At 39.2% G+C, this 27295-nt stretch overlaps 2 protein-coding genes across 12 annotated transcripts in view; both read right to left on the bottom strand.

The window, feature by feature from the left end:
• Positions 1–17688, bottom strand: part of tjp3 (tight junction protein 3) — a 26600-nt gene extending 8912 nt beyond the window's left edge. The window contains exons 1-17 of one of the 4 annotated variants that reach the window (XM_058638651.1): positions 17519–17688; positions 8663–8719; positions 7607–7731; positions 7374–7476; positions 6993–7287; positions 6801–6904; positions 6481–6673; positions 6252–6327; positions 5807–5904; positions 5499–5598; positions 4712–4897; positions 4297–4400; positions 3631–3715; positions 2852–2928; positions 2154–2250; positions 1316–1404; positions 1140–1212 (exon numbers count right to left, since the gene is read on the bottom strand). In XM_058638651.1, the coding sequence (XP_058494634.1) occupies positions 1140–1212; positions 1316–1404; positions 2154–2250; positions 2852–2928; positions 3631–3715; positions 4297–4400; positions 4712–4897; positions 5499–5598; positions 5807–5904; positions 6252–6327; positions 6481–6673; positions 6801–6904; positions 6993–7287; positions 7374–7476; positions 7607–7731; positions 8663–8710 (1853 nt within the window). In that variant the 5' untranslated portion in view covers positions 8711–8719; positions 17519–17688. Of the gene's footprint in view, positions 1–1139; positions 1213–1315; positions 1405–2153; positions 2251–2851; positions 2929–3630; positions 3716–4296; positions 4401–4711; positions 4898–5498; positions 5599–5806; positions 5905–6251; positions 6328–6480; positions 6674–6800; positions 6905–6992; positions 7288–7373; positions 7477–7606; positions 7732–8662; positions 8720–8846; positions 8899–11928; positions 12168–13089; positions 13441–17518 lie in introns of those variants that run through there. The other 3 variants (XM_058638649.1, XM_058638650.1, XM_058638652.1) reach the window with 3 other exon arrangements.
• Positions 17689–20234: 2546 nt separating this feature from the next.
• The window catches only part of sbno2b (strawberry notch homolog 2b), a 63093-nt gene continuing 56032 nt past the window's right edge, over positions 20235–27295 (bottom strand). For all 8 annotated transcript variants that reach the window (XM_058638647.1, XM_058638645.1, XM_058638643.1 and 5 more), the window contains 5 exons: positions 26467–26559; positions 25574–25705; positions 25077–25153; positions 24726–24916; positions 20235–23842 (listed from right to left, as the gene is read on the bottom strand). In XM_058638647.1, coding sequence (XP_058494630.1) covers positions 22437–23842; positions 24726–24916; positions 25077–25153; positions 25574–25705; positions 26467–26559 — 1899 coding nt within the window. In that variant the 3' untranslated portion in view covers positions 20235–22436. The remainder of the gene's footprint in view (positions 23843–24725; positions 24917–25076; positions 25154–25573; positions 25706–26466; positions 26560–27295) is intronic.

The following is a 27295-nucleotide window of genomic DNA, read 5'->3' on the forward strand; positions in this document are numbered from 1 at the left end:
TTCTTTTTCTGCTTGAGGGGACACAGCAGATGCTGGTCTACTGCTGCCACACTTGGTAAGTTTGTGTCAGTCAGGTAAATCCAAATGAGGGATTTTAAACCTCAAATTCAAAAGATAATCTGCACAGCAAGGCCCTCCAGCATGTGATCAGAACTGCACAGTTCATCTCTGGAGCAGCCTTCCTCTCACTTCAGGACATTTACTCCACCAGGGCCACAAGAAGAGCACACAACATCATAAAAGACAATACACACCCACAGCACAGACTCTTCACGCTGCTGCCATCAGGCAGACGCTACCAGAGTCTGAGATCCAGAACCACAAGGATGACGAACAGCTTTTACCCACAGGCCATCAGGCTGGTGAACAGCTCCCTCACCAAGACCGCCCCCTCTCACATCCCTGAACTGATTCACCCCCCCCCCCCGAACTGACTGATTTACATTACACATTACATTACCACACACTTCACATACCTTTACACCTCAGCCCCCCCACACCCCCACAACACTGAACTGCTGACATCACTTCACACACACTGTTGCTGCTGTTAAAAACCCGAATAATCGTGCAATATTGTCCGACGTCTTGCCTTACTATAGATCTGTTTTAAGATTCTATTGCTGTTTTTTATACTTAAGTCAAATGTTTATTCTAAGTTTATATTTAGCTTAAATTTTATTCTAGTTTTTTTTTAATTATATTCTTCCTGATACTGTTTTTTTTTTCTTTTTTTTATTGTTTACTTTATACAAATATATATTCTTCTTTGTTGTCGTGATTATGGGGAATGTGCAAATTAAGAATTTAATTGTGCAGTCTGTTTTAACTGAACATATGACAATAAATATCTTGAATCTTGAACAAACTGATGGAGTCAGCAGTGGATCAACAACTCGATGTGAAATTGCAGGTTTTTTTTCTATGGACTTTGGTGTGGGAGAGTGAGGAAAGGCTGTCTAATTGTGAGACAAAGTGGAAAACATATTCTTAAGATATCATAAAGTTAGTGAGCCTTTTGTAAAGTGGCAAAATCAAGGTTAATAATGAGTCAAACCTCATACAACCACACTTCAAAAGCCTGAACTTCCCCTTTAACTTGAGCTTATTCAAATATACAGTTCAACAACAGTGTTTACCTGCGGTGGCTCTCGTCTCGCTCAGAGCTCCCAGACCTCCTGAGATGTGAGAGCTCGTCCGACACTGAGGAGTCTGAGGGTAAAACAAAGATGACATACAGAGAATGTGGTCACGACAGACTTCAGCCTTCTAGCTCTAAAACTGATGCGACACACAGGAAAAAAGAATGACTGACCTTCAGGAGGGGGTCTGCTGGATGACGAGACACGACGAGGAGGCTCCTGCTTCACAGCGACTGCAGTGTAAGTTGTCTCAGGAAGGACTCTGAGAGAAGAACAGCAAATGTAGTAATGTAGTACTGGAGGCAACAACTGTATGTTCCAATTTAATAGTTAATTGTGAAATACATAGTGGTAACTGTATATCTTCTGTTTGTCTCAGGATGTTTGATTTAGCAGGACATAACGTCAGTGTCGCAAGCACACGAATGCTAATTTATGATAACTAACCTCAGGTCAACAACATGTAATAATGCATGTCTGTGTGTGGATAAAGCAGTTTAACCAGTTCGACATCCAGTATCATTTAGCACACATAAAGTGGACAGTATCTACTATGAGATGGTCAAAAGTTTGAGTCAACTTCTATTAAAATACATTGAATCTGTTGTTTTTTTTTTAATTCTGCTGGTGATGACTTTTCCAAGACCATCAGCATCTTTCTTTCCCTATCAGAGAGAACTGAACCAACCTGAAATGCCTGAAAAAACTGCATTTTAAAACCCACAGTTGACACTGTACAGTGACAGATGTTACTAATGTTACTAAGAATCCCTATATAGTATATTATATATACTATATTTGATATGTCGTTGACATATTACGTGATCTGCCCATATTTACATTCAGAACTAAGTCATATTATTATCAGCTTTACAGTTACAGGTGTGAGACAGATGTGAGACAGTTTGCATCATGACATTTTTCAATGTAACATTTCTTCACACATTTTGTTCAGTGCTGTAACACAATAGACCTAAATCACTGTAACAGTAACTACAAATGTCCTCTTACCTGTATCTGTTGTTGACTGTGTTGGTGGTTTCACTGTCTGTAGACGCCCTGTGAGTGACTGATGTGTAACTGGGCTCAGAGTCAGATTCTGAAGGAGCTGTAAAGGTATACAAATAAAGGAAGTGCCATTAAAAATACATCACACTTTAGTATATTGTGGATTAATTAAGACATAAAAAAAAAATCCCTGATCAATATATTAAAAAGCTTGTAACTAGATTTCAGGCCTGATTCAACTTTGAGGATGAAAAACAGATTATTTAAAAATAGAGTGATCGATAAATACTTTGATGAAAGAAATCTAATGATATTGGAGATGGGGGTAATAAAATGATCTAGTTATTTGAAGGGTATAGCCTGATTAAGTTAGAATGTTTGAGTGTTATCTGTGATAAGGGTAAGCACAACATGCTCGGCTTCTGCTTACACCAATTTATTTAGACTATTTTTGTCATTGAAATCATCATTTGTGTTTCAGTTTCATTATTATTGCTTTACTTAGTTAACTTCCATGCACTTCCAACAACTTACATACTGGCTTTCCCCTTTAGTCAAATGACAATTATTTGATTCTGGCACATGACTCAAACAAGGAAGGACACACCATAAGTTCCTCTACAACTTACTTACTTACTGACTACAAACAGAAAAAAATCCCCACGTGAGCCGAAACATTACACATAAACACATAAACACACCTTTCCTCGGCGGACTGCTGGCAGGGACACTGGCAGCGCTCCACCGCGGCGGCTCCACAGAAACATCTGGCAGGACTCTGCAAGAGAAGAGAGGGAGGTGGGAGTGAGGGAAGAGGAAGACAACAAATCTCAGTTACGTTTTGAGTGGGGGGCACCTGTGGCTAATATGATGATTATTGCTGAGTGCATGAGACTTAAATGTTTAATAGTCACCTTTGTACCTCTGAGGGAAGCTCTCTCTTTGATGCTTTACTGCTTTGTGACTGATCAAAAGTTATTAGTGGTCTCGTGTTGTGTTTACTACGCTGAAATAAACATGCAGGGACTGATCGATGCACTGAGGAATATTTTACACATGATTTTTGTTGCTTCATTGTTAAGTTTCCTCTGTTTAATCAACACTTAGCCACATACAGGAGAGGGAGATGTTCAGTGAAAGTCACTTTTATTTCATTGATTAACAAAATGTCAGCACAAACACTTGGTATACAGCCAAAAACACAAAATCAAGCAACATAAAAACGCTACCAAAAAAGCATAAAAAAACAAAAGAGCAAATCAACAGAGATCACAAGACAGAGAGGGATAAGTTAAGGTTTTAAAAGGTAAATAAAAATGTGTGATTATCTTATAATAATAATAATAATGCTAAAAATAATAATGCCAGAGTTAATTCACAGGCTGCTCAGTTTCCACTCCGTGAGATCGCGTTGGGTTTCAGGAGTGGGGTGGGGTTTGGGGGGAGTGGAGGTTGGGATTGGCCGAATCATCATCTGTACCTGTATCTGCTGAGGGAGTCTTGACTGTATGAGGTGCTTTGCCTCTGAGGAGGCACCATGCTTTCTTCTGACTCGGACTCAGAGTCTGAAAAGAGAGAGAAAAATCTGTTTATATGTTTGTTGTGAGAATCCCCATACAGTGCCGTTAAACACAGCTGGGCTTCCTGGGATCCAACTTCAGACCTACAATAGATACCGAGCAAATCATAGATCATTCAGTTCCGAAATAAATAAATAAAACAGAGATATTTGTAATGATGTAATCATGACACAGAAGAATCAGCTGATTTAAAAAGTATGGGTGCTTTAACTGCAATAATAATAGCCTTTTTTGTGCTGCAGATATTATTGATATTATTATCTTAGTTTGTCAAATGCTGGAAAACATAATATTATATCATTTTGAAATATTTAGGAGAGTTAATCCAACATGTTTCCTGATTTGCTGATTATTCCCACCATGGTTTCCTTAAATGCAGCACAGAGCAGTGTTCATGTTTTTCCTATGGATGTATGCGACTGCTGACACCCACTCCTCAGCAAACACAGAAAGATCAAATATTGTTATAGAGGTGTCAGAGAAAAGTCCAGGATGTCACCATCACGAACAAATGTTTTGTTTGTCTATATGCATGTTTGAGAGAGTGTGTGTGAGTGTGTGCTGACCTGGGGGCGGGGTTCTCAAGGGCGAGTTGACCCTTCTTGGTAGTTCCTGGCGAACAGGGATGGGGGAAGTTCTCAGGCTTTGGGGGCGCAGATCAGGAAGAACTCTGATGTAAGAAGAAAACACAGTTAGAAAATAATCTGCTGGGACTAAAGGTGATGAAATTTCTATTACGCCACTGCGACCAAGTCAATCATCTTCATGTTTTTGTTGTACACAGACCCTGAGGGTGTTTCTTTAATTTGTGACAAACCTTTATTGGTATTTAAACATGATTATGTAGAGGGGCTGAGGATACAATTTGGTCGCTTACAAAGTACAACTATATGACAGAAAAGGGAACTCTCATATTCTAATGATGGTGAAGCTTTTAAGATCTTTATTCAAGGTCTGAGATTAACAAAACATCATCTCTACCTATATCTGCTGTCTGAGTGTGGGCTCTCTCTGGCTGGAGGAGGGGAAGCGCTGCGCTCAGAGTCCGAGTCCGACACCGGCCTGCGGGGCCGTGAGGCAGAGGAGGAAGGGCGAGAGGTCTTCCAGTTAGGCATTACAGGAGAGGCGCGCAGGTTGGTGGGGAGGGTGGACATACCAGAGAGAGATCTACAGAAAGCACAAAACAAAAAGTTATTGATGAACAACTCATTTGACACATGAATTGTTGGTTCTCCACTGAAAGATACTAGGTCCATACTGCATGACAATGAAATGAAAGCAGCAATAGTTACTCTTCTTATTTGAAACTCAATAATCTTTTCCTTAACTGTGGTTCGACCACATGCTTCCCGTAATATCATTTCACCTCTTTATTTATTTATCTTGCATTCTCCAGTCAATGTAATGTAACTTCTCATGATAAAAGAAATACTAGTAATAATAAAAGACAGAACTGAGGAAAACTCGATCTCAAGTGCATTTATACAGAGATAATGTTCTGTACTGCTCTGGTGGATTTTACTATGGGACTTATACTCTTCAGGAAAATGTTTATTGATGTTAAACATAAATCAAGTGAGAAGCAGACTTATTTTCCTATTGGCTTTCATTTCCATATATGCCAAGTTTCCAGATTACATAGTAAAGATTTACCTTGCTTATATTTCTAACAAATTGAATCATTTAATCATTTTATTTCTGGCACTGCATTGGAAACTTTCTTTATTCATCAAAGTCATGATAACCAAATAGAGGAAAATGAACTGACTTGTATTTACTGGGTGGTTCCCTCCTGTCCAAAGTCTCTCTCTCTCTCCTGATGGGAGGAGGGGGAGAGGCACTGGGATCAGACTCTGAATCAGATGGAGCTGGAGAAACAATAACAGCACAAGTTACAATTTAGAACTCAATGTGACTTCCAGCAGCTACAGAAGCGTCAAACCTTTGCAAACACAGTATCAGCCACAGCTCCAAAATGTATTTTGCTGTCAATACCTGTACAGGTAAGACACTCAGTGTTTATCTAAGCTAAGCTTGTTTTTCTGGTGTTAATGAGTGATTTGTTGGGGGACTGACCTCTGCGAGAGGCGTAGGATGTGACAGGAGGCCGAGGCAAGGTGGAGCGCACAGGTGATGAATCCCTAGACTTGGCTGGAGGAGGAGGGTCAGCTCGTCTGGATAAAGAGAGTAGATACAAGTATTTTCAATGCAGGCTTTAATGCTTTGCACAGGGGCTGCAATAATGTGAGATCAGTTTTAAAACTACAAACTACATCCTAAGCTATTACTTTATTAATGAAATGACATATGTAAAGCTTTAAATTATGTAAATGACAAAACAGACAACCTATTGAAAGTGTGTGAGTGTGTGAGAGTGTGTGAGAGTGTGTAAAGCTGCAGAGACAAGTAACCTGTGGTTAGAAAATTAAACTTCAAATGATCATATCAGAGTTGAGACAGAGTCCAACTACTATAACTAGAGATTTCAGTGTTATCAGTCAGTAATATAGTTGCCGTGTACCTGCGTGTCCGTTTCTCTCTGTGGGGTTGACGGGATGTTCTGTGAACCGCCATATCTGCGTCAAGGTCTGAAATATCTGTTGGGAAAACAGAAACATTCTAATAATCAACCTGTGTTCCCTCCATTTAATCCTACTGCATTTGTCTTCTCTCATTGCTGTCATTATTACCTCATTGTTAATACAATTCTCCATAATGCTACACCACCTTTGCCCTTCTCCCTCTCTTACCCTCGAGCTCAGAGCTGCTGTCGCGGCGGCGGCAGTCGTCTTCACTGTTGGGAGCGCTGTCCTCCACCTCTGGGATGCTGACCAGGAACTTGCGATCGTCCCTGAGGACAGTCATGGTCAGTTTACCTCTGCTCTTCTCCACCAGGTGCTTGGTCTCCAGCAGGGATAGATTTTCTGTTGTCATGCCATTGATCTGGTCACAGGAAACAAATCATTTAGCACAGACAGAAGATTCTCTCACAAACAAAATGTTTATAACAGGCGTCAACTTTAAAGATACTTTATAGTGTATCACACAGGCGATGCACTTAAGTTTGTACCTTGAGAATGAGATCTCCCTCCTGCAGTGTGCCTTCTTTTGCTGCTAGGCCTGTTTCTGTCATGTGCTTGATAAAGATCTGACTGCCCAGCTTCAATCCATACTCTGCAGAAAAAAAGAGGTCTCATCTTTCTTGACAGAAATCAGCAATAAGCTAACAGGTGTGGACTATCTTTGCCTCCAGCCAACTCACCATCTGTAATCTTCTTTTTAGTCAATGTAGTTCTGATGGGTTTGTCTATAATGTCTTGCTGTGGCAGCCTCTTGTAGGCTGTCGACATCAATGGCAGCGTGTTTCCGTGGCCGTTACGATCTGGCGAAGTGCTGCGCGCTCTGTAGTGATTTGTGGTTCGGTTGTCGCTGCCGTCAGAGTAGCGCCGTGTGCGTCTTGGTGGGTCATAGTCCAGCAGGTTGGAGTGGGAGGCGGCTCGAGTCGGCCTGGTGGTGGTGGTGGCTGGGATCTGGATCTTGCGAGGGCGCTTCACTGTCTGGAGAGGGAAAGATTGCGAAAGCCTTTTTACAAATGAGCAGTAAAACAAAAGTATGCTGTGTGCTGTTTTGGCTCTATACTTACTACATTTGCAGTCTTGCCACAATTTTTCAGGACATGAATGGTGAAGTTAGAGTGGACATTTTCCATGGACGTTCCATTTACCATTACGATGTGATCTTTGGTGCTGCAAAGACAAAGGGAAACACAAGTCTGGCTCAGCTCACATATTTTCCAGGTTAATTAACAATCAGAGACAGTTATTGGGTGTTTTTAAAGTCCATCCTGTCATACAAGGTTATTTGTAGTCAACTTACAAGAGTCGTCCCATGGCTGGTCCATTTGGCAACACATCGGACACCACCACAACTGTATCCCCAGTGTCTGGGTGAGGCTTGTCCTTTCCTCCCGATAGGGCAAATCCAAACCCGAATTTGGGATCCTGTCATCATAACAGAATGAGGCTGATGAGGCTGATGAAGAAAAATCTACTTTATTTCTTCCTTGGGTCATCATCTACTTTCAAAGAAACAATAACCTCGAAAGAGGTAATGAGTGAAGACAAAGAATGTCGCACAGAATGTGGGAAGAGCCCGAGCATGCGTGGGAGATACTGTGAAATGATAAAGAACGATAGAGGGCGAAGGAGCACATTCCAGTAGTGTTCATGAACAGCTGGTGCTATGGGGTGCAGCAGGGTGTGTCGCTCTTAATTCCTGCTGTGTCTGTGCAGTGAAACTGAGAATTTGAAGCATGGCTCAGTTCAAACCCCACAAGTCCTTCACAATACCTGTAAACAATGATATGACTTTGTCTGTGCTGTACAGAGGCTCGACTTTCACCTCTGTATTTGAGCAGACACTAAGCACAGAACAAACTGCACTAACATGCTAAAAACAAGTGGTTTGCACTTGAAATTAATTTTAGTTTCTTGCCAATCCCCATTTAATTTTGTAAGAAAAAGCATCAGTGCATTCACACCAACATCCAATAGTTTTATATAACATTGTTTTTAATAAAATGTACTGTATGGAAGATTTCTCTGTTCCAGAATGGAGAACAGACATGGTCATGGTCACTTGCCAGGAGAATCAGCCATTGTTGCCTGTACAAATCAAGATGCATCAACTGAGCGGGTGCCAAAAGCTACTTACCATTCAAAAGTGATGAGCCTACCCTACCTGGTTAGCATACTAACTTAACCAGAAGCAAAAAAATGGATAGTAATAGGTCCAAATTAAAAGCTGATGAGCTCTTGGTGAGCAAAAGAAGAACATTAATAAAGCAATGTTAATGCTTGATCATTGCGAATGATGCTAATCCGGCCCGAGAAGCAATAACACAAATATATAGCCCATTAAAAAGCTACTTACTTTGGTCAGTGTTATTGTATGTTGCTCCCATATCGTTAACTCCTCCATGCCTGGTTTCTGGAAACACACACACACACACAGAGAAAAAACAATCATGAGGAATCAACGGTTTAACAAATAAAATTTACATGTGACATGATCAAACCAGAACTTATGCATCACATCACTTAATCCAAGTCCTTACAGGTAGGACAGTTGAGCGTGAGCCGAGAGGAAAGAGTGTCTGTATGTGAGACAACCTGATCTCAGCATGCTCTCACCTGTCGCAATCCTGCCCGACTGGTATGGAGGAGGGGCTGCGTATAGTGTGTGAGTGTCTGTGCGTGTGTTTGTCCGTTCTGACAACATACTACTCAAGGAAATTATTCCATAGTTGCACGCACAGAAAAAACACATATAGTACAGAGGTGAATGAGGTTGTAACTAACACTAATTTTCATGATGTTTTTAATTAATTTTCTTATTTTCTAATTTGGTCAATAGTCAGACAATAACAAAAACACTCATGCTCAAGGTGTGTCGTGGTGTTTTCAATTATCTTTCTCGAAGCCAAACCTGAGAAACACTGACAAATATGCAGTTAATAGTTGTACAGAATAATTCATAATTTAAGGGCAAAGCTGTTACATTTGAATACAAATATATACTGTTGCCTGTTCCAGGACCTGTTGTACACAGGAGTTATGTTGACTGACTCTGTAACCAGAGTCCCAGAGGTTTGTGCAATAGTAGAGCATTTGTAAACACTCAACATTCTCAGTGCTGTTTGGTTTGAGGGAATGTTTCCTGCCATGTTATTTCTAACGGATACAGTGTCTAGGTTCAGAAAATCTCTACATTAACATTGTGACACAGTTCTGTTTCTCTGTAGCAGTGTTTATACGTTAGTTGCTGATAATTGCACTAAACCACAGAGACTTTTACCTGCTACACTATCATGGCCGCATGCCTTTCGTGCTTCTCATTTTCCACATACTAGCTCTTTTCAAAACCAAACAACACAAAGTGTGGGCAGGTTGTGCACTACATTTCATACAGCAAAGAGGGAGACACAAAACAAAGAACAGGTAAATCCAGATAGTCCACTCAGGAACACAGTGATTTACTGTTCTAGTCAAGTCAAGGGATATACATAAACTATCTGGAGTGTGTTCAACTGCTAGTATCAGTAAACTGATGGTCAAAAAAATCATAGCACCAATACAATACAAGATGAGTGATGATGTCACAAAACGAAATATCCAAATCATGACGATTTCATGGTCTGTTAACAAACAAAACATATTTTCTCATCTGAAGAGTTTGAACCAATCACTTTTTGCAGCACTGCAGAATTCCACCATAATGCTATTTTGGCATAAGTTATTGCTGTGACTTTACATTTACATATTGCACTTGGTCATATTGTGATTTATATTATTTTGCACTTAATTTTGCAGCCCTAGCTCTGCAGTGTAAAACGGACCAGGAAGTGGCTTAGGTTAAATCCCTTTAAAGACAGATAGATGTTATCTTGCATGACAGTTACAACTGAACAAGAACACAAATAAATCTAGGGATGAACCATAAACACTTTCTTTGAATAGCTGCACAGCCACAGTTTATAAAAGTAAAAGTTCTGTTCAAAATGCTGCCCCACATTCTTGCTTACACTAGACAACACTGTTTTACTTTCCAGGACCAATTTTCTCAAATTCAAGGACCAAATGTGCCGACACAGTTTAAGATGGCAATGCAAGTTGTAGGAGCGGCTTCATCCATGACGTCCACTTTTATTGATTTGCAGCACACTCTGCATCTTGGAGATTTTGGAATTTGCATTAACATTACTCGCTCATTGTTCAGCATGGAATCCCATGTCAACGGAGGAGAGAGACAGTGTACAGTGCCTGCATTATCTGGGTGAAACCACTTGATACGTGGTATGCAACGGCAATACCGACTCCTCAAACAAATGAATTCCAGTTTCATTCATTTCAGTAACAGCAATGAAGAAATTACACAAACACACATTCTTGCACCTAGCAATTGACAACTTATCTAAATAACCAATTGATTATTGAGTTGTTTTTCTTAATTCCTTAAATTCTTTGCTCGTCTATGACAGTAAACACACATCGTTGGGTTTTTGGTCCAGACAAGACATTTGAGAATGTTGTCTTTTAGAGGTTTAAGTAATGGACGGATAAAGAAAACAGTCACCTGATTACTCTATAATACATTCAAACATGTTCATAAAAATCTTCAAACTGGCTGACGGTGGAAAGCAGCAGTGCAGGTGTACAGTGAGTGACCTGTGAACAGAAGAACGTTTGTTTGACCAAGTTACTGATTAACTGACATGACGGGTCAAATAAAAGCTGTATATGGTTGACTGACACCGATACCTGAAGTTATTATCGTTTGATGCTATAGTTTCATTGCAGTTACCTGTGGCTTTAGGGTCAAAACAGAGCTCACACAAGTGAGTGTGGAGTGACCATGTTTGAAAAGATTAATATGTCAGTAAAAGAAGGTATAATAAAGCAGAAGCAGTTACTTCAGCTGATTATAAAATAACTAAAACTGTTGTGGTGAGGAGAACAAATCACTACTACTACTGTGACACTACTGAGACAACCGATACAAGACTGCTTCTAACAGTTATTCTCATTATTGATTGGTCTGTCTATCTATATATCAATTAATCATTAAGTAGTTGTTCAGTCAGAAAGTGATAAAGATGTCCATCAGTGTCTCTCAAACATGTTTTGTTCGCAAACTAAACACTTTGCTGTCATAAAGGAGCAAATGTAACACACAATATTTACATTACATTAGTATAGCTGAAGCCAGATAACCTGTTTTTACAACTAAACAGCTAATATAGTAATCCACAACTGAATGCAACGCAAGACATGATAAGGCATTTACACCAGGGAAGGCAATTTCCTAGAAATAGGACAAGATTTCCAAAAAAAACTAATCAGATATTTGAACAAAGCAATGCTCGTCTGCACTAAAATCATTTATTATTTAAAAAGATAATCCCTTAACAAATCCACAAACCAACCACTGTAGTATCAGCTCACACAAACATCATTAGGTGGAACATGAGCATGTATATCACTGTCTTGCCTGTATATTAGGAAACCATATGCTGAGGACTCACACTGACCATTTATCATTTATGTCTATTTTTTTAAAAGCTACATTTTGGGTGTGTTCAGACTGCAGAGTAAAATGCTGTGAGACGGTTAGCATTGTATTCCTCCCAGGCCACTTACCACATGGTCTTTGAACCTCACTTCCATTTCCCACTAGGATTTCTGTGATGAACAAAAACACCTGTGGCCTCCGGCACTCAGTGAACAGCCTGCTCTTTATGCTCCATATGGCAACACCAAGAGCCAAACAACCACACCGTACAGCTTCGTGCTCCTCAGATCAGCTCCATGTGGATGACAGCTTCTGTCCTGATCCTACTAATGTAATTTGTAAAAAAAATGACAAGCTGTGGACTTCCCCCTCCGTCTGCCAGAAGAGACCTCACCTGCAGGAGTGCTCCTCCCCCACCCAGCCTTTGCCCACTCACACAGTCACTCTCCAGTGCCCTTTGATAAACATGGTCTAAGGTGGAGCTGCACTGTTCATAAAACCCCCACGGACAGAAACCACAAGTGTAGTATCTTTAGTTAAACAGGTAATATAATCAGTCAAACGTGAGGAACGTGCGAGATAATCCACAATTTAAAAAATTAAAATAAAATTAAAGAGTTAAATTAAAGTACATGGTATTTTTGTAATGTAAAACGAATACGTTTTATGCAATTATTCACTATCAAATACATTTTCAACTGTAAAGTTTGTGTTTTCTTTGTGACTGATTATTGAATAAGTAATGAGTGGGTCGCATCAGGAAGAGGATCTGATGTATATCTATGACAGGAAAAGAAATCTGCTTTGGCGACCTCTGATGGGAACAGCTAAAAAAAAATTCTAATGTGTAGAGTGTACAAAAAAGACAAAATCTCAATCTCAGTTTACATAACTGTCTCTGAGGATTCCTCACAAATAAGACACTCACAGCACAGAAGTATGAATAATACTGCAGAGACTTTATATTTCCATTAATGACACAAATAAACCCAACCCTACACAGGTTTCTCAAGAATACTGTGATCTTCAAGCTTCATTTCATATATACATTAAAAAAGAACAAAAATATTAATCTGTTAATTAACTAATTGTCTGTGTAGCACTTCTATGGAAACATTATGGAAACATTCTATGGATCTATCAACTGATCTGAGTGAACTGCAAACTCCTCATGTAAAAACATTGCTCTGGTAACATGACCCATTACCAAAGAAGACAGAGAGCAATGGCGTTGTTTAAAATAAACAATGCTATTAGTGCTACATGATCACTAATGTGCATCCACTTACAGGAACCACCAGAAGAGGTGGTTTGGGCTCCGGGGGCAGAGAACCAAAGTGCTTCATCAGTTTAATTCGCTGCGTCAGATTCATCTTAACAATGTCGTAGTCTTCCTCCGTTAAATTCAGTCACAGCCGCGCACAAAAACCCAGACGGGCCAGGCCAGCCCAGTCACTGATACATCAAATAATCCACAGAAGGAAGACACCGAAAATATAAAATTTCAAATGCACAAAGTGGAAAAAAGTATTAAAAAATGATAGTTCTGAGTTTCAGCTTGTGTCCGTCAGTCTAGTTATGTTAGTAAAGTGTCCTCAGTTATTCCTTTCCTGCAGTTTCATTATGTCAAACAGGTCCACTTGCTCCCACTGTCAGTGTTTTGTGAGTGTCTTTCCCACAGAGCAGCAGCAGCAGCAACAGCAGCAGCAGCAGGTCCCAGGCCGCTGCTGGCTGAGTTTCAGTCTACTGGGTGCTATGGTTACGTCTGAGGAATGAGGGTACTGGACTGTTAATAATTGATGGGGTGTTTGCTACACTACAGGTCTGCTTACCCTGAGTAAAGTTTTCATGGGTTCTTGCACAGACCCTGCTGTGTTTCAGGATCAGGAAACAACACTGAGGCAACACAGAGCTTTGATGGTATCACTCAGTCATGGTTAACGTTTACACACGGCGCCCCACAGCATGGGTGTGCTACAATCTCCGTTTGACTCTGGTTATCAGTGCCCTGCTTCATGAGGACGAGAGTCACCGTGAATTGTTGCCAAATTGTACAGACGTAGGGAGCATAAAAGGGAGGAGCAGTTTTTTTTTCTTTTTTACCTCAGGGGTGTAGAGAGATTAATATCAATTTAAGTGCTCCGAGAGCATATGGCTATGACGACACAAGTTCCTTCCTGCATCCACGCCCTTAATCAGATTTGCTCCAAAAGTGAATAGATTATTTCTTAGGTTATGCCCCACCCCTTGTGAAAACTGATACAGTACCTTTTGATTAAGAACAAAATACAAGTTATTTGGGGGCGGTAAACATTTTCCAGTATGTGGATCAGCCATTCACAATGTAATTGATAATGAATGAGATCACTAGAAAAGAAAACTTAAAATATTACTTCAGGTGGTGACACACAAATGATCTGATTCAGTGAAATAAAAGTTAACATGGAAATGAACAAAACTTCATATAACTTATAGTTTAAGTTTGAATTAACTTGCTAGATTTGTGTTACCAATTGAAATAATTGTTTAAGTTTGTATGACCATTTTCCACAAGAAAACCAAATTATTTTCCCTACTTTATATTTTTAAAATGTAATCTGTTTCAAAGTTAGTGGTGGTCACCAACACTAGCTGGTCTCAGGTCAGTCAGGGCACGAGTGCTGAATTATTTAAAGGACTGGCGATAAACACAGCTCAAAAACAGCTACTACTATTACGAGGGCAAACACTCAGTAAAGGTGTGTCCCATCTGGTAGTTAGATAATCACTTAGTGCTGTCTCAGGACTTCAGTCTATTCAGTGCAGTCGTGTCAGAGGTCATTCCTGCTCATCTAACAACATGCAAAATACTTCCAGGAACACGCCGCTCCATGACAGGTTAGCGTAGCATTAACCTTTCAGCTGTTTTTTGAATAAAAGGCCAGCTTTTAGATTAATTCTATCACAGTGCATCATTTAAACAAGCTACCCCAATAAATATTAATGAGTGACAGAGACATAAGGGCTTAAATAGATTTCATTACACAGTGGTTAGTGGTTAATGAGGAATGGCAAAGCTTCTCGGTGTAAATATCGAACTGTGTAAGACAAATACTCCAGAGGTTTACAAGCCCACTGAGTGGCTGTAATTACACAGTCTCCACTCACAGTGGATCTACACATCATGGCATGTGCCGTCAACAGTGCACCCACTTCACATCTACCTGGTCTTACATATGGAAGTCTGATGTCTACACACACAAACTAACCTAACCAAAGCACTATCCTAACCTCAATCATAACCATTTAACAATTCACCCTAACCACAATTTAAATTTCAGCCCTTAAACTTAACCAATGCCTACAGAAATGAGGACCGGATTTTTGTCTCCATGAGGACCAATGGTCCTGACAAAGTCACACACAGGATCCTAAGATGAGGAACACTACCCCTCTATAGCATCAGAGCACACAATGTTTTAATGCTTCAAAAGGATCTTTATAAATACATTTTTTTTAAAAGACAACGTTGTAAATGTTTGGTGTCCTTAAAGCTGAGCCAGCAATATTATGTCTTACAGTGAACCTGTCTTAAGAGTTTTTAATAAACACATATCATCACCCATTTGTAAGCAATTGTCTGTGATGTTAACAAATATAAACAAATAGGAACAGTTTCATGACGAATATTATTAAGGCAAATTAATGCTGCTGATTAATAAGGACAGACCAAATTGAATATTTTTTACTAACTCTTTTGATTATAATTTAATTGGTTTAAGTTTAAGACAATTTTCTGATGATTTATTTTCTCCTCTGTAGTAAAGTAAACCTTTAAAGTGAACTGGATTTTTGTGGACAGAAACAATCATTTTTTTTTTAATCATTTCCTGATGTTTTATGAAACAATTGTCGATTGATAAATTAAGGAAATAATCAACAGGTTAATCACTAGCTGTAGCCATAGCATGTAAATAACACCTGCACAATAAAGTACTCAGATTTCCAGGAAGAACCAGACATTTGTTTTTGGCTATTTATTAACACTTCCTCTCAACTCCTCTCTATCATGAAATGCACTTTTATTGTGACCTATATATATATATTTATCAATTTACTAGCTGATAATGTAGGTGGTTGTTCCTGATTAAAGCATCTTGATTTAATTAACCAACTTGAACCAAAATCTGGAACAGGGAATGTCCTGAACAGCATTACATTACAACATTATTTGAGCCAGTGGGTCAAACTCAGTCAAACACTTTATCAGTAAATACCATTCACTGGTTGGGGTCAAGGGAGAAAAAGACGCAGGTGTTTGGGAATGCAGAGTCGAAACTGTTTTGAAATCCTCGAGTAGAGCAGGTAGAAACTTGCATGTGTGGCAGAACCAGAAAAGTGAGGTTGAGGAAAGTTGGACTTGAAGCCATCAAAGCCACCAACCCACCCTGTGTGAACACAATTCCATTCACTTGGAGAGTCTAACAAAGCCAAGGCCATAACCTTAACCATAACTAGTTCATACCTAACTTTAACTTCAACCTAACCACAATTCACATCTTAATTCTAGTTTTAAAAAACAGCCTCAGAAAATAGGTTTTGCCTCATTAGGCCTAGGCTTCAATCCCCATGACGACAAATGATTGGTTTGAAGAATATAGGGAAATCTGCCTAAATGCAAATCATCGGACAATCCGCTCAATTCAAGCACACTATTTACTGTGTTATATGTAGGTTTAAAGCAAAATTACCATATGACATACCATCAAAATGTGAACTACTATGACGCAAGGATGTTAACTTCAAGGTGTGTTCAACAGGCAACTGTTAATTATTCCAAATGCATAAACACAATCAAAGGTTGCGGCATAGAACACATAACACATACAGAATGATTAAACTGCAGCGTTTGGAGAGTTTCAAATTGCAATTTTGATTTTAAAACAATGCATTGATCAAACCTAACTACAGGTCCTGCAAAAGGTCAGCGTTCATACAAGAAAAGGCCCTTAAGTGGTCGCAAAAACATGGACAAACTCAAACACATTTGCACAGCATTTGTAGTGAGGACACTCATCATCATGCATTCACTAGCCCCTTACCCTAACCTTAACCTTTGCAACTAACCCTTACCCTAACCCAAAACCCAAGTCTAAACCCTCAAAAAGACCTTAAGGGGTGACAGAACATGACAACATGACAGGGCAATTCATAGTGAGGACACTCATTGATATAATGCATTCCCTAGCTCCTTACTCTAACCTTAAGCATCACAACTGGGTGTCTAGCCTTATCCCTTAACCCTAACCTAACTTTAACTAAAACCAGGTCTTAACCCTCATATATATATATATATATACATATATATATATATATATATATACATATATATATATATATACACATATATATATATACACATATGTATATATATATACATACATACATACACACAATCTCTCACTTGTGTATACAGACACAATCATGGATCATGAGCTATTAACACTGCTAATGCTACAAGCTAACTCTGTGGCTAGCTTACATCGGTTTTAACAGAAGAAACACCCGCGTCAAACCGAATAAACCATGATATTTATTTAAAATGACTTCAGTTACAGTGTTAAGTTTTGTTGTTACTCTTCCACTTGATCACATTTCTAATGTACAGCCTTGTGAGAGCCATGCTCTGAGTGTTTACCAAGAAACGCTTTGACAGAAGTGAAAGTGTTGTCAACTCACCTGTGAAATGAAACTTCTCTGTGGACCAAACGGCGTGTTTTGGTCTGTCTGACTGTCTCGCTCCGGTTTCACGAACCGTCACTGTTTTCACTGTAAAGTCTCGCTCACTCAGTCACGCTGTCTCTTCTCGGAAGCTGGAGAAGTTTCTTCTACACCTTCCTCGGGACAGGTGAAGAGGAGGTGGAGCAGGAGAATGGGCGTGGGCGTCAGCGGCCATCACGCACAGGTGAGTATCTACACGTCATCACGTAGCATCGAAAACAGGAAGCGTGTCATGAATAAAAAATGGTCAAACATGTATTGTAGTATCTGTGCAGTCTCGTCTTTCTTTTAGTTCAACTTTACATACATTAATGTAAGGTTGTCAGGAATTACAGATATTTGTATTTGTTTGTTTGTGTTGTTATTTTTTAAATTTCAATGTATTGTTTTTAAATTCTTATTGCTGTTTTATACATTTTAAGTATATACAATATAATGCCTAGTGAAAAAATAAGTAAATATAAAAGATATTAACATATTGGTCTGAAACATCTTAGAGCAAACATTTAACTGGAAAATTACTTGGATATATTATAACAAATATTTGGACAAGGAAGTCAGTAAAATGAGGCTGTTATGAGAAAAAAACTACATACACTTAATAATAATTCATATGGAAAGTTTCATATCAACCCCAATATTTCAAACCGATTATCTTAATGACATAAAACTATTTTAAACACAGAAAACACTAATAAATGTTCAAGTTATACATATTAAATTACTCTGAATGTACATATACTGCACTCTCATTTTAGTCTGTTCTTCCTTTTTGTTTGCTTTTTATCACTTGCTGAATAAACAGAGGAAAAAAACCTCCCCCTCCCTACTATGATCATTTAATTCATTCATTTGTTTACTTTTACAAAGATTCACAAGTGAAATCAATGTAAATAGTCTGTGAACTGCATCCTGAAAATCATTTATATAGGTCTCGTACATGAACACACACTTTGTGGAAAGACACTAACTTATTATGATAGATTATTAAAGAGAGAAGGATGATAACTGCTTATCAAATTGTTGATCTGATGTGTGTTGTGTTTCTGGGAAAAAATGGAGCTGCGGTATATGTATCTGCAATATATATATATACATATATATGTATATATATGTACTGATGAGGTAAAAATCTCTGTATTTTTTTTCTTTTGCTCTATGGTCGGTGCACTCAGTAATTCATCCAAGGTTATGGTTGTTCGACAGTCGTCAGTGACTTCTGCTGTACTACAGTTTGGTTCCAGAACACAGAAGAAGAAATAATTATATACGAGACCCAGAAAATTAAAGGTTAATTAATATTAAATTAGTATGAGTGACTCTGCTTCAAAGTAAATGAAAGTGTAGAGATAATATAATATCAGTTAAGTATTATTCAGCAGAATAACCCTTTTCAGTAGTGGCTTTTCTATATGGAGTTTGCAGTATGTGTGAATGGTTGTCAGCCCTGTGACACTTTACTGAGACTGGCTCCAGCTCCAACACCACATTACTGCGCATGTGACGGATGCTGCATCACATCTGCAAATCTTAATCTGCAAAGTAACTAGAAATTCCACACTTTACTAATAATATAACACAATTTATGAAAAAATGAGACTCCGTTTCAGCAATCTTCAAGTTTTTATTTGTTTACAAAGTTAAGATTGCAATTTCATATAGTCCTTCCTTTAATGTGTAGAAAACCTTTTTAAAGAATTAGTCGAAAGGCACAAATTTTACAATATATACATTTGGATCTAAATTATAAATATATAGAAAACAAAAGCACAACCCAGAATAAAAGTGCTGAACACAGTTTCTTTTTGTACAGAAAAAATAGGCTTTGTTTAAAAATACATACAATCAGTAGCATGTTTTTTGTTTCATTTTTTTTGTTGTTAGCAATAAATTATTTGAGTAATAACATTTATATAATATGCAAATGGTGAAGAAACGAGAGATGGTTACAGTATACACAGAGCAATCCATCAAAGATCAGAAAAACAACAAGCTTGCGACGCTCAATCATAACCAACAAGAGAACAGTAACTTGATTATGCCATTCTTAGTGCAAAAATGATAACAACATGAAAAAAGGCCTAACTATACTAATGAATTGTAGAAAAAAAAAAAAAGCTTTTTCTTCCTAAATACGGTCCACATCCCTCAAATGCATAAAGCTTTAATTGTGTGAATCAAAGGCAGATCTTTTTCAGACTGGTGTCTCGGAATGTGCCTGATGAGGAAAATTAAAAGCATAATGAAAAAGGTATGAGGAGAACAAGCTATTTTAAGATGCTGCAGATTAAAAAGAAAGAATTGGAACTATTGTGAAGAGATGCTGTGAGTGAGTTAAACTAAACCATCTGTTACACTGAGGGAGTAAAGGCTTTGACGGACAATCGCACTGTTCAGTAGAACCTGGGTGCAAATCAACCAGTCGGCTTTTACAGGAATTTAAATATCCCAACAATTCTGTGTACAGCCTGCCAGAAGTTATTATGAGAAGCTCAAATGAAAATAAAACGCCCACAGAAAGAATAATGTTCCTTAAAAAAAGAAACCGCCTTTGATCTTTGCCCTAAGAAGGCATAAACATTTAGAATCACTGACATTTTCACAAGGACAAAACGACAAAAACCCATCACATTAAGTCTAAAACATAAATACAGCAAGAGTCACAGCACAAAAGTTAAGAAAAAAACAGCACATTTATTGGTTAGTTTCACCACTGTTATTCGGGGAAATGATATTTTTAATGGTAGCGCCCCACTGGTACACGTCTTGTAGGTTTCTTCCTGAGATTGATAAAAAGGTCTGATATCTTAGAGCCAGTAACTTACGCGGTGTCCGTGGAATACTTTGGTATCTCTCTGCGGCCTGAAGGCCCGACTGAGGCCGACAAGTCGGAGAAACTATTTTACTGGTGGAAAAAACAAAACAGCAAAACTGAAATAAATCCATACACTGTACAGCAGTACAGAACAGTGCAATCTTATTTGGTGGCAGGTTATAATAGAATTTGTTTTTTTTTTATAGTAATCTTGACAACTACAAACGTCCCTGACCAAACATTAGGATAACTATTCTAATAAGCAGGATAACATATCTAAAATCTAAATTTCCCTTAAATATAAATAACAATAACTTTTATAATAACGATGACTAAAACATCAAGAGCGCATTGCGCTCATCCCGTGAAAACTTACTATACAAAGGTTTGTATGCGTTTCAGAATGTGATTAACTGAAAGACTTTGAAGCACAATAGAAATGGCGAGATTCATACCATGTAAATGTAGCAGTAAAGCTTTGCCTGTTGAGCTCTAACAGTACTTTTCTGTTTCATCACACTTGCAGAAGAATGTGGTTTTATTGCTCTTTGATCACTTCAACTTATGCCACCATTTTGTCACCAACATGCATGGTTTTCACTCAGAGACGGCCAAATCTCACAGGGTTTTTGTTTTTTTTCTAAAACATGGACTATTATAGATGGTGAACATCGTATGTCTACACGTGAACACATGCCTGAAATGGAAAATTCATTTTAGAATTGAAACTCTTCTTAAACCCAGTGTTGGGGCATACGTGAACGGAATTTCTGTCAATGTGAGGCTTCTGTTATTTAAACAAAAACAAAACAAAAAAAAAAAACAGACTTTTGTTTTCATACTTCTAGAGAACAAATTCTTAATCATCCACTGTGTTTAAAGACTGAGACTAACTCATTTTCAGGACACACAAACACAACCCAGCACAACACTTGAGACTTTCCTGAGAAATTCAAAGTCAAATCAAACCAGGAGTTATATTGGTAGATGTTTTTGTCAGCTTAAAATTAAAAAAAGGGTAATGATAAGTTTTTTTTTTTTTTAAAAACAATTTTTCATCCTGCTGCTCGACAGTTTGTGCCATAGTGACCTCCTGACACAGTGCCACAGCTCCATAGACCATAATAGAAGCAAATACAGGCTCAATGGAGGCTCCTTCCTGAAACCCACCACCAGCATAGTGTAACACAAAACGATGAATGACTGACTAAAGAGGGATAAAAGTTAAATAGTAATACACTATATTAAATTAAAAAGAAAACCAAATACAAAATACAAATCTATACATCAGGCTACATGGATTTCTAGACTGCATTTATAGATTTCTCCAAAGGCACTGTTTGCAACAAGAGACAGCTCTTCCTCTCCCTTTTTCCTCACACTAGTGTCCATAAAGCAGGGAGAGAAACACGAGGGAGCTTGTAGAAGAAAGAAAGAAAACTGAGGCATTTCATGGCTAATCAGCTAACAGATTTAACGTATTTTTTTTCTTTTTATTTATTCCCCGCCCTTCCACTTCAACACCATCCTTTGTTTCACCCAAACTAAGCCTTGCATACAGCCTTGATTTAGACAAGACAAATGGCCATGACGCGAGGTAACAGTAAAGCAAAGTCTAAAGATGTTGTGTTCACGTGTTGAAAGGCATTCAGAGCTTCCAGCTTCTTCACCGATCATACCTCGTAAAAAACCCAGCAGCGGGAGGCTTGTTTGAGCTTTTGTTTGGACAGCTCCTACGTTCAATAGAATACAGATATCACATACTTTTAACAGCTGCCTTTCACTGAGGAGGGGACACACTTTGTGTGGAAATCTGCTATTGATCGAGCTCGTCATCACCTTGACAGCCTCAAACAGGTGAATGCTACGGGTGATGAGAGAGAGAGAGAGAGAAGTGTGAGCAGAGCGCAGGACAGGCAGTGACGTGACTATAGGCCCTGAGGGGAGAGGGTGTAGGTCCGAGGGTGCAATCGTAGACAGCAGCAAACAAGACGCAATCTGCTTTAAAAGAGAAAAAACACCTAAAGGAAAAGAGTCTGACCTGTAGCTGTTTCTAAGCTTTTACTCTTGTTGCCTGTACTGAATGACAGATTTGCGGTCCGGTCCAGCTTGGAGCATGCTGTTCAGGGCCTCACGGACGTCGAGGAGGCTGGAACTGCAGTGGCCGTTGGGTAAGGACAGAGAGTCTGACTGGGGGAGGAGAAAGGAGGGAGAAAAGCAGGGGGGAGAGCCGGCAAACAGAGAAGAGGAGGAGGGCGGGTTGGAGAAGAGCGAGGAGGAAGACGATGTCGGGATAAGGGAGGATGTGGGCGGGAGGACAGCGGAGACATGAGGAACAAGGTTGTTTGACATAGAAGAGGCGGAGGATGTGGAAGAAGAACAGGAGGAGGAGGAGGGTGAAGGGCTAGCTTTTTGTGTGGGCATCTGTGGCGACAAAGACAGGTCAAATAATTCTAATAGGTTTTGGTGATTATTGGCCAGCAGGTTGTGATTCTGCTGCTGCTGCTGCTGCTGCTGCTGCTGCTGCTGCTGTGAGGCCTGGAGATGCTGCTGCTGCTGCTGCTGCTGCTGTGAAGCCTGGAGATGTTGCTGCTGCTGCTGCTGCTGTGAAGCCTGGAGATGTTGCTGCTGCTGTGAAGCCTGGAGACGCTGCTGCTGCTGCTGCTGCTGCTGTTGTTGTTGTAGCAAAAGGGGCTGCTGAATTTGTGCAGCGGGCTGGGCATTCGGTGCATTCTGGGAAATCAGAGACTCCAGATTAAAGTCATCTCCGAATGCAGCTGCATGTCCTGCCAATTCCTCCAGACCCAGCCTGCCCTCCGTGCTGTCTGGGGAGGGGGACGGTGAGACAGTCAGGTCCAAGATCTCGTTCAGGGAATTCTTGGAGGACAAGCTGGGTGACAACATTTGGTGAAGTGGAAGTGATGGGTTCTTTAACTGAGGAAAAGAGGAAAGGAAAGACTGGGGGTAAAACTGAGAGAAATTTGAGTTGAGGCTGACTGCGTTGGCGAGTGAACCCTGGTTGGTGGTAGAGGTGGTGGTGGAATTGTTGTGCCAGGTGTTCAGTTGCTGGGTCCGTTGCTGGGTTTGGCTGGGGTTTCTCTGTAAGGGCACCAGGGCTAAGTTCTGGGAGGGTGATGGCTGTGAAGGTTGGGTTTGGCCTGGCATTCTCGGTAGCTGAGAGAAGTTACCAGTTTGAGTCCTTGACAAAGCATTTTGGTTCAGTTTCAGTTTGAGGATCTGGTTCTGTGCGAGCGACTGAGCAAGAGACTGGTTCAGCATGGGTTTCTGGCTGAACAGATTTGCCAGCAGGTGCTTGTTCTCCTGCTCCATTTTACGCATGCGGTCCTCAGTGAGTCGCTGCTCCACCGCTTGCTGCTCTTTCTCTTTCCTTCTCCTCTTCACCTCCTCGTCCATGAGCAGAAGCTCCTCACGCACACGGGCCACGCAGTTCTCTGGGATCTTGATGCCTTGGAAAGCAGAGGGGTGTGGTCAGGTCAGTTATCAGTTTATTATGCATATAATAATAATAATAATAACAATAACAACAATGTTAATAATAATAATAATAATAATAATAAATACAATTTTAGAAAACCTAATTTCCCGTCATCACACAAAATCATTTTAGGCCTAACTAAGCACACACCATAAATACTAGATTGTTTACTGCTGTTGCCGTTACCTGTGCTGAGGTATGAAACAATGTAAAACAGGTTTATTATTGGATATTCACACTGTGCTCAAATGTGTAATATAATATCTCCTAGTGTATTTCAGGGGTGTAAAATAATAATAATAAAAAAAAATCGATAATCAGTGATGATTATCGATTAATCACAAGATTTAATGTTTATTCTGCCCCTTACTGTTGAGTAACATTACTTCAGATTGGAATGATGTAGCTGAAGCACTGAAAATACAAAATATTAAAATGGATGGATTTATTATGTATTGTATTGAATCAATTCACATCAAATTGTGCAGAATCATGCCATAATAAAAGGTTTCAAATGGGGACATTTATATTTATAGTTTTTTTAATATCTACCTGGTGTCCCCACACTGATGAGTTTGGATCTACTTTTATCAAAGTTAAAATTTGGTATTACTTAGGTGCTCATTAAGGAGATCAGCAGAGACAAATGAGGGAAGTGAGCATCGGTTTCATTTCCTCAATATGTCATAAACATGTGTAAGCACTTCCCAACCTATCCTGCCACTGAAACTACTTATTTGTAAATTCAAAATGATATTTTTATCTCCCAGTGAGATTTTTTCACTCTGCACTCTTACAGTACCATCTATGCAGTCGAGTCACAATGCAACATCAGGCAGGGGAGAGGTACTCACCGACTTGCTTGTTGTGCTGCTTTGTTCTGAGGCGAACAATCTGCAGGATGCTGGAGCTGGTGATGTCAGACACCACGTCAGACACACGCTTCCACACACGCAGCAGAGCACCACACAACATGTGGTACTGACGCAGACGCATGCCCTGCAGACACTCCTGGCCTTCCTCAATTTTCTTACACTTCCCGTTCCTATGGAGAATGAAAAGAAGATAAAAAAATATATACATTGCAATAACTACTGCAAATGTGATTTTGAAACCACCCTGACTGAATCTTAATAATATCAGCCTGCAGTGTAGCATGTAGTGAGTCAATTAATCCAAAGGGGACAGGGAAGCGTCCTGCTTACCAGTTGGCATGGCTGCATTTCTTGAAAGAGAATGTGAATTGGTTCTCCCAGTTGTCTCTGGCTTCCTCTGGAGTCACCTGGAAAAGACAATGTACGCAGAAATGAGCTAAGATCTCTGCTGAGCAGCCTTACCAAAATATAAACTTTGATGATGAACTTTTGCTTCATATCAAAAGGTTTATCTAATTTCAACACTGAAACTTCATTATATCAAAGAAGAAAATGGTGTCAAATGGTCATGATCACAGTTGTTTAATATTTCCCTTACTGCTTAGTTCAAAACCATCTGGACCAGTGCCTATCAATGACCACATGGTGGCAGCAAACTCCATATTCGCAATCATAAAATGATGACTACAGACCAAATAATTTAAGAAGATTGAAAAAGTGCAGTCTTTTCCTTTCAAACCTTTCCTGCAGTTGAGATTTTTTCCCCTCAAATATACTGACATTTTGAACTGTACATATGGTTGATGAAGAAATCATTGGACCATTACCTTCCGGTAACGTTGGAGGAGTTTGTCCAGGCTCTCAGGATGGGTTTGCTTCCCAATGTTGGGCTTAAAGACAATTAAGTTTTTGCCTCTTCCTTGCTCAGCCAGCAGCACACAGGGGTTGTTACCTCGCAGCTGTGGAGAAGCAGCACACACAGTGAATATGTACAAAAAGAAAACCCTTTCAGTTTATTTATTTACTTATTTTACGTATTGCAAATTAATGAACATCAACATGAATATGCCAGATTATAGCCACTGGCAAATTTACATTTGTAGTCCCTAAGAAGCTTCATGGAATAAAACTAAACACACAAGTGGATGCACAAGACGAAAACAGAAATGACAATAACAACAAATAAGGACAAACAAAGTAGACTGTGCTCAACTAACAAAGACAAAATACTACCAAATATAATATGTGATGCAGCAAGGCAAACCAAGAGACAGAGATATAAAACATCTCAAACTGCTTAGGGGACAAATGTTAGAGTATCTGGTGCTTAAGTGCTTTTGTATTACACACAGACCTTTTAAGAGTTTGAAATAAATGACACATTGCCAGAATTTTTATTACACTTAGAATTGAAAGGAAATTGTGCAATTTGCACTTTTATACAGAGTTTCAGAATTCATGATTAATATATAAACATACAAACAGTATTGTAGTTAGAGGTGGTCACAGATCAGGTATGTACCATGAAACAGGACCAAATGTGCGGGAAGTATAAAGAACATGCATTTAATGTATAAAGAAAATGTTTTAAATGTTTCAAGAGCAATATATCTAAAGAAATATTAAAGCAGCTATGGAAAATGTGCATTAAGCATTCAGGTGACAGGTCACATTACTCTTACTCTGTGAGGTTACTTTATTTACTCTGACATGGACTAACCTTCTGGGACAGGTAGAATCCCTCATCAGGACTGCTGAGCTTCAGTGACCTGTTGTAGGCCTCATCCCAGGGCATTCCTCTGTCCACACTGATCTACATGTGCAACAACAGAGAGAGACTTGAGTAGGAGGAGGGGCTAAGTGTGCAAACAACCCTACACCGGTATCCTTAAAGCCAAACAGAAATCTAACAAATAATTAACAACATATAGTTACTTGTACATAGACTGAGGCAAATACTCAACATGCTAAACCGATCCTGGCTGCTCTGCTGCCAGCTTTGAAATGTCAAAATGTAGATTAGCCTGCAGATGACAGCTAAGAGCAGAAGATAGTAGTAATTATCCTGCTCCCACCTACAACAAATGTCTACATAGGCTCCTCAGCCCTGGGCTAATCCTGTATGATCACAGTCTTACCGCTGGAAAAGAAACACCAATTTGACTACAGACATCAATATTCAAGTTTTACACACTTTTTGGTTACATAAGCCCTGGTAACTTATGTAACCAAAAAGTGTGTAAAGTTGAAGCTTTGTAAAGAAAATCATATTGAATTTATAGTCACTAAGAAAACAGCTTTGCTGCCATTGAGAATGAACTATTATTATTTGGTCAGCTGGGAAAATAAAAACTCGGAAAGAGATTTACAGTTTTTGGACATTGAGTGTCCTTCTAAATGCACTTTTGATTCATAATGCTAATGCTATGTCTGTACACACAACAAGGCATCTTTTACCAGACAAAGACATTCACATTTTGACGCTGTATTATGCCTGTGCTGATCAGTAGATACGGCTCTGTGATGATAGTGGAAATTGCAGAACATTG

Source organism: Solea solea, chromosome 9, assembly GCF_958295425.1.
Source record: "Solea solea chromosome 9, fSolSol10.1, whole genome shotgun sequence".
Taxonomy (NCBI): domain Eukaryota; kingdom Metazoa; phylum Chordata; class Actinopteri; order Pleuronectiformes; family Soleidae; genus Solea; species Solea solea.